This window comes from Passer domesticus, chromosome 3 (genome assembly GCF_036417665.1).
Source record: "Passer domesticus isolate bPasDom1 chromosome 3, bPasDom1.hap1, whole genome shotgun sequence".
NCBI lineage: Eukaryota > Metazoa > Chordata > Aves > Passeriformes > Passeridae > Passer > Passer domesticus.
In genome coordinates this window covers 44,815,813-44,829,994 of record NC_087476.1, presented here as the reverse complement: position 1 = coordinate 44,829,994, position 14,182 = coordinate 44,815,813, and the positions used below count along the sequence as shown (strand labels likewise).

Genomic DNA, 14,182 nt, shown 5'->3' with positions numbered 1-14,182 from the left:
CAGTAGCACTGTGCACCACAACTGTGAAAGCCTGGGGGCTAAATTAAAAATAATAAAGAATTATTGAGACTGAGTTGTTTGATTTCTAATTCAACAGGTTTCCTTTTTCATTTGAGACTCCAGATTTCAAGGGAGAAAAGGTCCATAGGCACACAGGACACTGCAGTGCTGCATCCATCCATGTGGTAAGAGGAAAATCACTGCACTCGGCCAGTCTAATGGAGGTGCTGAGTCCTCGGTGGCTTCCCACGCTCCCCAGGAAAGCTGCACCAGGCTACCATGCCCCACTAAAGGCCCTTTCCCTCACAAAGCCTGGAGAAGGGCTGGAGAGATGCTCAGAGCCATGTCTCCCCCTCATCCCAAAGGACTGGCTCCTGCCCGAGCATCTCTGCCAGCCCCTCTGTGCGACAGCGGCAGGGTCTGGCCTCCTGCTTCTTAGGCTGGAGAGTAAATAAACCAAAAACAGCTGAGGACACATGCTCCCCACCTCTGCACACAATCAAATGGCTGTTTCTAAATATTACTGAACAGATGAGTACATTTAAGATACAAAATTTCAACAAGTCTGACAACTCACAACATATGTTGACTTTCAACTTAAATTCAAACAGGTGAGCTGTAAATGCTTGGGGTTTTGACAGAGCACAGCCAGTCACTGAATTTATCTGGTCACCAAGTGATCAAGCATTATTGGAGAAACAATTTTCTACTGGGAAGACATTTTACATTTTCAGATTTTTTTCTCTATAAAACCCACCTCATTCTTCCATCAAGTTTAACGCCTGCACAGTGAGCACGGCTTGATTTATGGCAAGAAACTGACTTCAACTAACAATCCCCAGTAGTACATTTTCCTGTTCATCCAGCAGATTATAAGTTATATCCATTTGGCCTCTCCTAGCCTCATTTAAACTCACAAGGCCAGACTCAAGGTTAATGGGTGTAAGGGTTTCTCCAGGCTTCCCATAAACCAGCAGACATTTCCAAACAAACCTAAAGGGATGAAACTCTCCTGGCTAGAAGGGGCCAAAAAGATAGACAACGTGATTTACTCCCTTGGTCTGACTCAGTTTCATCCTTGAATTTATTGCAAGATTCCTATGGCTGATGGAGAGGAAAGTCCCACACTGGGAGTGTAACGGAGTGATTAAATACAGACTGTCAGCTGACAAGAAATGTCGCAACACCACCGAATTGCTGCCTCACCTGCGCAAATTACTTTGCCACTTGTGAAATGTGACAGCAATGTCATCTCCTGAGACACTTTAGGACTAGAAATTACCTTCCACCTTCATCTGGGCCTCTCAGGTTTTTTACTTCTGCCCACCATGCTACCCTGCCTGGGTGGAATTTTGCCTCGTCAAACTACGCCATCAATTCCAATTTCTGTATTCCACACACCCTTTCAGAAGTGTGTACGAATGGTGTTGCTCACAACATTGTTCCTAATCCAAACACATTTTTGAAAACCATATTTGCTTAATTTTGGTTTTCAAATAAAAATATATAGAGTGAAAAAAATACTCAACCTCCCTTTCAATATTTCCCTAAGTTAATGAGCTGACTGATAAATGAACAGATGCCATTAAGGCAATAATTTATTCAAATGTCATGATATTTTTGAACAAACATTTAATATGCATTTCTTTATTTGCCCAGCTCATATTAGTATTAATGATTGATGTGTTCATTAGGAAAGGGAAGAGTGGCACCAAATATAGTCTGTGCAAATTAGATTCACTTTGGAGATCTACCCTAAGCTTTTGTCAGAACAAGGACTGTTCTTGATGCTCATTCTGTGTTGAGCATGTGAAAATAAAGCTGGAAGTTGCCTAATTTCATAAAAGCCAAGGTTAATCTAAGGCAACCTGAGCTGAGACATGAAACAGAGGAGAGCAACATTTTTTTGAGCAATTGGCTAGCTCACATAGGTTGGAACCAAAGGGGTTCAGAGGTAAAGTAAGTACTGGTATGTATAATATATGCTTATTTTCTGAATGCATGATTGTTATTCATTTAAACTCTTTAATTGAAAATCCCTTGGTGATGTAAAATATCATGGATGCAGACCATGAAGTCTATCTTGCCAAATTTTTAAAGGAGCAAAATGTCCGTTATCTTCTAGTATCCTCCTCTCCCCTTCAAAAATTCATCCTAAGTGATTTAAGACCTCAGTAAAGCTCTTTAGTAACCTCCAGAAAAATGGTTACTGGCCATATTTCTCGCTCAGTCACTCTGCAGGTAGCAACTTCTTTCACTTCTCCAATACCAAGGTGTCAGAACATCTATTTAAATCCAAATCATTGCTCTAAACTGCATTCACCCAGTGTGCAAGAAACTTAAAAGCATTTCCAGTCAAGTCCTAACACAATTAGTGGTTTTTGTTGTGCCATCTGTATGTAAACAAAACTTGCTTCTGGGAAAAAGGAAAAGCGCAATCGTTGAAGCTGTCCAAAACTGTTGTGAGGACACCTCACATAAACTGGTAGCTTTGTTTGAATCAAATGCCTGCCCCCCAAGAGGCAGCTGTAATTAGCATATTCATCTTGATAGAACCAAAGCAGCCAGAAAGCAACACGACTGGTGTAATGTGACATGGTGGTTAAAATTAAAAGTGAACACGCCTTTTAATTGGATTGGATACCTGCTAGTAATTCAGACAATGGGAATTTGATTCAAATTTATAGTATTAAATGGCAGCAGATGGACATTAAAATGTCCATTGAGTTTGCAAACTGACAAGCACGCTGGGTTTGCCAGATCCCTTCATTAAGTCACTGGTGGCATCAGTCAGGTGCTGCTGCCCATTTCATTGTTAGCAATGGCAATGCATTTTGCTTTGTTGTGGGTGAGCAGCGAGATATTCTGACTGATAGCCTCAGCAGATTAATTTGCAATTTCATTTGCCTCTTCTAAGCACGAAAAATCCTAGCTCCTGTTTAGGGAAGCAGTTCTATGAGATCTCTGGGTTTAGCATTCTGTAAATAACCAGGCCAGCCAATGACAGCAAGACAATGATGCCAGTCTTCTTTTGACCAATACCAGCCATTTTTTTCACACCTCAGGATATTCTTAATATTTCAGTCTCCAGATTCTTGGTCACTATATCTGCAGCCTTCAACCCTCCACAAACTTTAAAAACATCTTCTGAATGAGGCTCTTTTCCTTATCCCTCCTTCTCCAGCCAGTTCCTCAAAGAAGTTTGCAATTGTGCCCCACACTTGAGCTGTTTCCCCTGCAGACTCAGCGTCTCATCTGCATTCACTCATCAGCGCTCATTTATCTCTCAACAAAGCAATCACAGCTATGGAGATGTTTGTTGTCTTTTCCCCCTCTACCTTCAAGCGTTTGCAGGAAACCTTTTCAGTTGGCTGCCGTGGCAGATAGGCGCACACACACACGCAGATGTGCACACACAAATGCACGCACGCACGCTCTACGCAAACGGCACTTTGGGAACCATTTATTGAATCCTGCTTTTCTCTACAGCTCCACAGAACCAAATACAGGCAACTGCAAGCAAAGATGGTGGGACACCTGCTCTGCACTGACCTTTCTGAACACCTGATTAACGCAAGTTAAATCTCTAGGAGAAATAGATTTTCTATTCAGAGCCCCATGCGTTTCAACTATAGAAAGGGAGTCTAAAGGAACAGCTAAGCTTTCTTTTTTTTGGTCAGAGCATTATTTGCATCAAGTTGCTCTAAGCAATTTTCTGAATTTCAATGAATAATGATCACTTTACAAATTAAATTTTGTAGATGCATAAGAAAGAGATGAAAGTAGCTTTTTTTCTGCCATTACTCATTGACTTAACAGTGAGATTGTTAAATATCTCTCATGCACTGTTGGGCTGCACAATTAAGCTTGAAATCAGGAGAACTTTCTCTAACAATCCTCAGTAATAATTCTGGGGAATGATAGCTGCTGTTTACTCCCAGTTTATAGCACGTGTTTGTATCTAAATGTCCATATTATCACTTAGTGATAGATATTCATTAACCAAAAAATTATGCAGCCAAGAGCACTACAGCTATATGATGTTGCATGCTCTTTATCATCTTAAATATAGCTTGAAAATGTGAGGAGTTGCCTAATGCAACAAAACTCAGAACTAAATAAATGTGTATGACTTCTTACAGCTCCATTTGATAGTTTACATTCATTTTTGCCACACAGATGAGATAAAGGACCCTGAACCACACTCCCTGTCTGCACTACTAGCACACAGTGTTGCCCACCACTTTACAGGGAGAAAAGGGTCATCCTTGTTTACATCTTCATGGTGCTACAGAGTAGCTTACTTTTACTTTTTGATTTATGCCTTTTTGTTTATTAGTATGAATGAAACTGGACTGCTCTGTAAACAGAAACATCTATCTTTTTTCCTAATGGTGAGACAGTGCACAGCAGGGACAAGGTCAAGTATAAAATACTGCCTGAGAACCTTGCAGTCCCTATGTCTCCAAAGTCTCAGTCAAATCAAGTAAATTACTCTTTAATATATCTGTGAACAGAGTTTATAGCCTCTTTGAAGTCAGTCCTAGTTCTATGTTTGGCTACTTGGTCATAATAAATTTGTTTTCTGACCCATTGAGTCAAACAATTTAATTTCAAAATTAATCTTTTCAAGCTTCAGACTCACTGGATGAAATTATGAGTCCGACTGTTCCCTTTAAATTTAATATTCTGAAACTTAGTGGTCTAGTGCTTTTTGCCCTTACGTGACTCTTTGGTACTTAACTTTGTATTAGTTGGCCTCTAAAATCAAATCTAAGAAGGAGGCATCCAAATCTTATATCTTTGGGTACTAGCATTAGTCCCAAACGGTCCCTTTTCCAGCAGTGGTTCCTTTTAATCGGTATTATTATACACAGCAGGTTGTCATTATACAAAATTCATTATGTGCATTTGACCAAGAAAATTGGACAAACAGGAGCAGGAATGCATATTCGGGTTATTTTTGTTTGGGGGTGGCAGTGGTGTTATTTTTAATCTTCTTTCTAAATTGGATCTTCTCTAAATACTTTGGGTTTTGCTTGATGGGGTAAAAGCCTCAAATTTTTGTTCATTTATTACTAATAATTTAGATAAACTTATTCTGTTGAGGGAGCCTTTATAATTTCAAAACATATATATTTCTATTCCTGCAAGGCATGGCTGCTGGCTGATATAATTTTAAACGGTCATGACTTTAAAATACCTGGAGCAAAATTTGCATTTCTTATAAGAAAAGCAACTTAAGGTTGCACCAAACTTCGTCCTTACAAAATTCCCATTCCAGGCATGAGGGTCCCTGACAGCCCTGGCTATGCATGGATGCAGAGGACACAGGGACCCAGCTTCCAGAGCACAAATAGACAAGACTCCAGCAGGACAAAAGGCAGGAAAGCCTGATAGGCACCTCGGACTTAACACCTTGGGTTCACAGCTCCCAAGGCCAGGAAGGCACCAGCTTATTCCAGTGTGTTGGTACTCTTGCCAAACCTAGTGCAGGAAAGGGCTGAGAAGGAGTTAGAAGTTGGGAGCAGCCAGTGCCCAGCTGACCTGGGGCTTTGTGGAGCACTTTCAGGACACTGCAGGGTGGGCTCATGCCAAGCCTTCTCCCAGTTGGGAATCTGTGGCATGCAGCACTGTAGTGTGCATTTGTCCTGTGTATGGGAATAGATTTTTTTTTTTATTAGAATGGTTACAAAAGCCCTCATTCTGAACACAGCAATTGCCATTCAGGGATGGATAATTCACAGCATTACTTAGTGCTGTTTTAAGGCATTAGTGATGACTAACTCTTTACTGCTTAAACAGTCCTATCAACTCAGGCAAGCACTTATTACAGCACTTCTTATCTAGGGGAGGGAGGGAAGACTCTTTAACGTGATCCATTAGGAAACTCAAGCTTTAAATAAAGTGACCACAAAGTCCTTTCAGCTCCCAGAAATGCAGCAGCTGTACATATTTAATGTAATACAACACTATATTGTGGCAGAGATCCCTGTTTAAAACATGCATAAGGCAGGTGAAACGTGACTGTTTTGCTCCTCTGTTTGAAAAATGAGGAAGTGTAGAGTGGCATAACTCCTTAAAATACATAAATAAGCATTAGAGTCAGGGAGAAGACAGGTATGCTGTTGGAATAGCAGCAACAGAGCAAAGGTCAGCAGTTAAATCTGAAGCTATTGCATCCCGGTTCTTTTGATCTTATTCCTCAAGACTCCACTCTGTTACTAACAGGTGAAGTGCAAAACCAGAAGCGTGAGTTCTACTGTGCTTGTCTTCATTTAACAACAGCACTTCCTAAATATTCTGATCCCAGATAATCTAATGCCATAAACATACATGCAAGGGACAGCTACAGATTTCCTCTGCTCAGTCAAATCCTGTGAAATTACAGGTTCCACAGGTCCAAAGAGAAAGAAAATTCAACTCACTGGCTTAGCTTTGAAGCAGAGCCAATCAACATGATAATGTTTTCTCACCATGTTTTGCCAAGTCCTCCCACATGACATTTTGTTAGTTTGAAACCTCTTTAGTGAATAATAGGACATTTCACTGGGATATGCTGGTATATGAAAATATTAGGAACATCTATTGTGTTTATATACGTATGTGTGCATATATTTGTATATATGTGTGTGTGTGTCTATACACATACAAAATAATGAATACAGACATCTTTCTGGATGGAAATATTTGGCATCTCCCAGAAGAAGCTAACAGAGGTGTAGGAAAGGGAACCAAGGAGAATATGAAGCTCTAATTCATCTTTTCTCAAAATACAAGGACAAGAAGGCCTCCAATAAAGCACAAGGGTAATAAATAGTAAGTCAGGAAAAAGGGAACTTTTTCATATACTGCCTCACTGATTGAATTCATGGTCATAAACTATTACTGAATTCTACTACCAATGGGTTACTAGAAGGTTGAAGTACATCTATGCATTATGTTAACATGCATTTATTTTCATTTAGTGGAGATCTAAATCTCTTATTTCAGGATCTAAGCTGTAGGTGAGAAAGAATACATCAATTCCTTTCATCTGCCTCTCCAAGGTTTCCCAAATTATCTGGTACTCATCAGTTCTGGTCACACAGGACCACCTAACCAGGATCACTGACAATGCCTCCATTACTAGGAAGTATCTTATCCATGTAAATTTGTGCCTGGAAGTCGCAGGAGCATCAGCTGACAGAGATCTGTACCCTGTCAGCCCAGAGTGTCTGGACTGTGCCCTGCACATTGTAGGGCACACAGAACTGCATGTGACAGAAGTGCACATGTGCACATGCACATACATCCACGTGGATTTATTTTCAAATGAGGAGCATCTAAGGAGCATGTATTTCCCTCCTCTACACTTTTTCTAGATAAGAAGAATGTAAACAACACTCTTCACAGAATACTCATGTGACTTTTACTTGCCTGTCTGCTCCAGTAGACACTATGAGCTTGATTCTCCAAGACTGCCACTAAAATTCCACTCTACTGATTTTTGCAACCTAATTCTTCAGGCTGTTTTTTTTTTTTTTTTGGGGGGGGGGGTTTTGCAGGATGATGTGACCCAAATTTATAAAGGAGGTTAATTTGCTCTAACATTGCATCTTAAGTCTAGAAACCATATGTGCTTATTTGTTATTATGACAGATGTAAAAGACCAGATTTAGAGACTTGAAGTCAGTTTGAACTTGACAGGCTTGGAATGGCCTGAAGCATAAGGGTAAATGGCATCACTTAGGAAGCCAAAATGTAAAGAGCTTTATGAATGATAAACATTTCTAAGACAATAAAGTCACCTAAAGACTCACACTATTAAGCATAAAAAGGACATGGTTACTTTGTAACAACTAAAAATTTCAGGTGTTTTTTTTCTATTTTTCTTTAAATGACACGCTACAAATACTGCTGCAGAAAAACAGCTGCTGAAGTAACCTAGAGGGCATTTTCAGACACTGTGCTTCAGTGATTACAGCAATTTTTGTAGACATTCAATATTAGGACTGCTTCTAATTTGAGATGGAGTTAAATTTAAATTGAGTAGGAGGGGCATTCACGTTACTCTAGATGTTCTAACATTGCTTACCCCAACCCAAAAACTGTATAGTGTCTGTATTTTGTAGCAATGATAAGTTATTAAAAATGATATACTTTTAAAGAATGAAACTAGAGCTTACTAGCAGCAGTGAAAAAGTATTGTGATGGGACTGAGACTTTGGCCCTAAAAGCATTTACCACTGGCCATGATCCCAATGCCATGGGACTTGGTGGCACTGTCATACACAACCTTTCTCTACTAATTTCTTGGATACTTCCTCTTAGTTGTGTATGTGTAGGAAGTATCCTGAGACTCTAAGGCCAAATTCAGAGTCTCATGTTAATGCTTCTTAGTATTTAAATTTCCTGACCCTCACAAACCCCAAGTATCAAGCTGAGAGAAACTGAAAGAAAGAAGGTTAGTAAAGGGCTGACAGTCCAACAGACAATACAGATGGAAAGTGGTGGGACTAGGTGAAACAGAGAAAACAAAAGAAAAGAGTTTCTATTAGATGCTAAATGAGGCTCAGGCTGGGCCTGATTAAAGCCATGTCTATGTAGGTTACATCTTTCCTTATTTCTCTTACCTTGTTTCTCTTGAAATATGCTCTTCGGCAAGCTGCAAAGCACTTCTCGCTGCAGAAGCATTTCACTTCACTTCCCATACTCAGGGAATAGCGCTTGATTCCAACTTTCTGGCACCAGGCACACATTATTTGTACATTTGACACATCATCTTCTACAACAAAAATATAAGAACAATGTTTACATGAGATGCAAACACCTTCCTCAGACATCTGCACACTTACTCTTAGATACAAGCAGCACCAGCTCATCTCATTGCTAACTCCCTCACTGCCAGAGAGCAGAACTGTGCCTGCCTGTGACCACCACCTTCGTCCTCAGGCAGCCAGTGGCCTGTGCCAGCCACACTCAGCAGCCTGGCAAAGCTTCTAAAATGGCTGGAAAAGATGATTACCTCCAAAAATTGTGCACTGCTGAAAATGTCTGGAAATCTCAAGAACTCTTTAGCATGCTTAAGAGCGCAGAACTCTTTACTAAATGAGTAACCAAGACTGAAGGTTTAGTGGGTTTTGCTGTTTTGTTGTTACTTACAGTCTGCTGTAGTGAGTCCCTGAGATGCTCTGCTCAGCAAGCTGGTGATAAAACACAGCCAGAAGGTGCTGCACCAAGGCAGGTCTCTAACACGAGCCCTCTTCTAAATAAGAAGGAACATAAAACACCCCTTTTCTGTATTATTTTGAAATGACTAGCATACAAAACAGGGAGCTTTGGTGTGAATTCAGCAGTCACAGAAACATAGACTTGAACGAGGCAGAAGTTGCAGCACTGTGGCAAAATCTGCTAGGTTACTTTATAATCATTATGCTCATTGGTCAAATTTTACTTCAGGCAGAGTTCACAAGCCTCTTTCAAGCTCTTCTCTAACATGTGTTACAAATGTGGCATGTCTGCCTTCTGCCCATGTAAAAATACCACAGAGCTTATTTACTAACGTAAATATCCTTTTGCAATATCCTTTTGTGGTCATCATTCCCACCTCAGCTTCACAGACAACAGCAGTGAATAGTCAAGCCTGCTGAACAGATCAAGTCAATAAGTTAGCAGGAATATTTCTGACTTAGAATTCTTCAGTTCTTATGTCCAGTTTATGATACTGAATGACCTTTCAGTTACAGACAGCAGCCATTGTCTAACTTCTGGGAAAAAACATCCCTGGAGACTAATTGTTAAACCAGTTCCTGGTCCATGAGCTGTGGAGAATTCATAGCTTAGAGATTCTGTCATGCAGCCATCCTATTTCCCTATAAAGGATTTGTTTTTGAAGCTACGCTGTCATCGTTCTGTAAAATTATTGGCAAACTAATTTTTAGCAGAGTGATTTGGCTCCTTTCCCTGACTATCATAACTCAGAACTACGTGCTGCATTTTACTCACCTTATTGGAATAAATACTGCCAGTTTAATAACTTTTTACCTTCCACAAATTGTGTTATGATTTACAGCTACAAATAAAATTCTACAATGTAAAATAATGACCTTTTAGTTTTAATCAGACTGTCTACCTTTAAACCTATATTTAAGGCCAAGTTATAGCACAGATTTGTGTTTAATGTATTGTATCACTTACCCTTTAGAGTGGGATTTGCCAGTATTATAAGCCCCTTCATACACTGAACACTAAGGGAAATCAAAACAATTTGGCCAAAATTAGCCAAATCACTAGCCATCTCTAGGGTCAGAAAGCCTGCCCTGAGCTGGTGTAACACCAGCCAGGCACACAGGGTGCTGCTGTGGTGGTTTTGCATAGGGGTCATCACCACTTTCTCTGCAGACTGGTCTTGTCCAGGATGCCAACTTCTCCAGCACAGACCTACAGCTCTTCCCCCCATTCTTGTCCTGAGTCATTTGAAGTACTTATCTTTTACAAAGGCACCCTGATTCAGCTACTTTTGCACCATAAGAAACCAATTCCTTACAGACTGAACCTGCCCTTTTGAATGTACCAGGACAACAGAAGATCCTCTGAATCAAAGGAACCAGACAGCAGATTCTTGTTTCAGATAACAGTAACATATATTCCCCTACTGATAAGAAGCATTTTATCTTTGGAAAAGAGAAGATCTACCAGTGATACCTTTCTAATAGCCTTCATTTCTGGTGAAAGGAACTCTCATAAATGAAAAAAGAATATTACAGACCTGAAAGAGAGTTCACTGCAAAGTAGGTGCTGAAGTAGCTCTTTTTGAAGCAGGTTAGCTTGTCTGGGGCACAGTTTTTAGGGGGAAACACAGATGCACCACTGGGATTCTCAGGGGCTTTCATGACTGATTTGATAGGGGGAACACCTCAGCTGTCATTCAATTCCTGTTCACTAATTCACATCTCCCATAGATGATGAGAAAGACCCACACAATTGTTTATTTCTAATTACACAGGCTATCAGCAGCAGCTGCTTACATGGAAATGCCACATTATTCACTTCTCTGCGCTTTTCTGCAGGTGGTTATGCAGGACAGTCAGGTTCAGACCACCTCCTTCTACCAAAGACCCTCTAAGATACATCCTGGCAAGGAGAGGAGAGGAGAGGCAGAGGGACCTTCTGTGTCAGGTTGCTGTCTTGCCATGCCCTATGCAGCAGAACTTCATAATCACCTCACAGAGAATCCCTTGAAGCAGCATGGTTTCACTTGTGGTCCATGGATCTGATGGCCAAAAAAAATAGCAGAGAATGGTCTACAAACTAACACTGTATGCACTTCCAGGAAGGGATATGTGATATCCAGGAGGCATCATCAATATTAGTCAAAAGGGTCATCATTGTAAAAGAAGGAAGTGGGAAAGGGAAGGAAATAATCTAGCTATACACAAAGAACTCAGACTATTTCTCTATTCTACTCCTTTCTCACATTAGTCATGAAACAATGTAATCCTTCTCATTTCATGGTAACAGCAATAAGAGAACTAGATGTCTCTTCAATTTAATAAACTCAGGAACACTGCCACAAAAGGATTAACTGAGTGTGGCCATGTGAAGCAGCCAGAAAACAGCAGCACTTCAGAAGGGGGTTCAGAGTACACACTTCCTGGGACAGGACACTAATACATCACTTTTCAAGTCATCTTTGCTCCCTCAGGTGTACATTTGCCCAAGTCAATTTTTGATGCAACTCTAACTTTTTGCAATGCAGTTCATCAGGTGAAATAGAAAACATCCAGTGTCACATTTCTATGGACCATCAACCGAGTCCAGCCCAAAGGGAGGAAAAACTTTGTCTAAAATCAAATCCTTTCTTTCAGCTACATGTGATGCTAAGAACAGCAGAGAAAGGAAGCCACGCTTGGTGCCTGGGAGAGTACAGAGCTGTGCCCTATGGGTGTGGATGACACTGGGGACAAAGATAAAGGTCCAAACCTGACTGTGTGCTTTCCTCCTTCACACCGGTTGTGGTAGAGATCTGAGCAGACCTTGTGAAAAGAACTAATAGGCATGTTTTGTTACAGTGTATTAAATTTAGTGACCAAAATTCAGGACTGCAACATTGGCAGTAAGTATTACTTCATGCATTTCCACCAGCAGTGAGAAGCAATAATGTAGCCTCAAGACATCAAGACTGTGTGAAATAAGAAAAGACAGAGTCTTGGGATTTAAGTGCTGTCATCTGCTAAACACAAGCTGGAATAATCTGAAACCAGAAATTCATATCTTGCATTCCATTCAAGATAAAATTCCTCTCACTTTTTCACAGACCTTTGTTTTTCAAGGCCGAATTCTTTGAAAATCACTTTACCAGATTCCTGCCCTGCTTTCAGGAAAATGTATCAAATCCCTGTTCCTAGAGCACTCAGCTAGAAGAACTTGCTGCTAGGAGATCACAGGGAAGTAGGAAATTTTCAAATCCAGTAGTTTAAGACTGGTTATCTGTCTTCAATCTTTATTCTAATCTTTTCCTGATTAGAATTGCACTATGAAAGCTTCTCCTCAATAATTATACCAGTTTACTACATCAGCAATGTCTCCTTTGTTCATACTCAGTCTTTTGCTGGTAGTCTAGCTTAGCATATCTGCTTAAAGTAACATGAGCTCATCCTGACACCATGCCTACATCCATCATGTGAGCTCCCACTGGAGCAGCTCTCCTGATGAAGATCATTCACCATCACTTTTAGGACACATATAGCTATGCTGACACATGTTTGTAAAGTACAGAAATATCATTTGCAAGTCCTGGCACAGATAATATTGAAGTGAAAGAAAATACTTCTTAATAACTGTTTTTTTTTCCCCCCTCCATCTGGGCCTGCAACTTTATGACCTGCTTTTGTAAAGTGTTTAGCATGCTCTCAGATCTGTCACACTTATGACAGGTAGCATGGGCACTCTTACAGGTGAGACAAAGAGGAGATGGGACTGACACAACTGAATAGTAACAGGAGGGCTTTCAGCAGAACATACATACTGCTGTCCTGTCTAATTAGACCAGGTGATAAGAAGAAAAATTCTTTCTACATAGTGCACAAGACCTAAATTTCCAGCCTCTAATTTTCTGAATTCTCAACTCTTCACAGGGAGAGATATTGTGGGAGTTATAATATTGTGATTTTCTGCCTCTGGGTTGTGTCATTACAGGTGGAAGAAATACTCCCTGCACCCACCACACAGATACTGTTCAGTTACATTTCCTTGTGGTTTTTATCCTGTGTATTTTTCATAATGAACAATGCAATAAACACAGAGTGTTTGCAGTGTTAAATCATGTTCCCAAAGGGAGTAGTTTGTATAACAAGATAAAATTATCACATTATAATAACTAAATATGCATCAGTCTAAAGCATGCTTCAATTAATCATCAAAAGTTTGCACCGCCTCTTTAGGTCTTAATTAAGCAGAATGTTTGGTATTTTTTTCTTTTCAAACCCATGTAAAGGAGCTGCAGAAAATTGTTCCTCTTAAACCCAATGAGCAGCAGTTTACACTAATCGATCTTATATGGAGCCATAATTTAAAGAGGTGTGGGGAAGTGAAGGAATGCAATGAGTTCAATGGAGTAAATCCATCATGAACAGCTCTGTCTCTTTACCTAATCAAACCAGCATGATCTATGGTGTTTAGTGCAATGTTCCTAAAATCCCTACAATTCTGGAGTTAAATCCTGATCAGTTTACTGAGTTTTAGGTTGCAACACTCTACTAATGCTGTTTTGAACTGAGATATATTTTCAATTTTAACTCCAGCTTCAAAAAGTTGGGTGAAACTAAATGCAGCTACAGCTCTAATCCTGCATATTATGATGATTCAAGGGCAGGCACTTCAAAATATTATTTTCCATATTTCCTTGCAAGAAATTCAGCAGGAGATTGTCAACTCTTCTCCCAAAGGTGCCCAACCACAGAACTGCTATGCAGAAGGAAGACCAGGAGGATGGAGTGTTTGGGATTGAGGTCTCAAGTATGGCACCCGGACTGAGAGAGCCTTTGTGAAACCTGTACCTTGACTGTGGTTGTATCCATGATCTGACACAAAAATATTTTGGAATCCCATCCCTCCTCCATGTCTACCAGACAACCAACTCATCTCTGGCCTGAGTTTCCTTCCATCACACTATCAGAAGCCATGTTTCTGCACTACTTCT

General features: G+C 40.2%; 1 protein-coding gene across 2 annotated transcripts in view; it reads right to left on the bottom strand.

Moving 5' to 3' along the window:
- The window catches only part of SOBP (sine oculis binding protein homolog), a 113,888-nt gene that overhangs the window by 80,981 nt on the left and 18,725 nt on the right, over positions 1-14,182 (bottom strand). For both annotated transcript variants that reach the window (XM_064412842.1, XM_064412841.1), the window contains exon 4: positions 8,616-8,767. In XM_064412842.1, the coding sequence (XP_064268912.1) occupies positions 8,616-8,767 (152 nt within the window). The remainder of the gene's footprint in view (positions 1-8,615; positions 8,768-14,182) is intronic.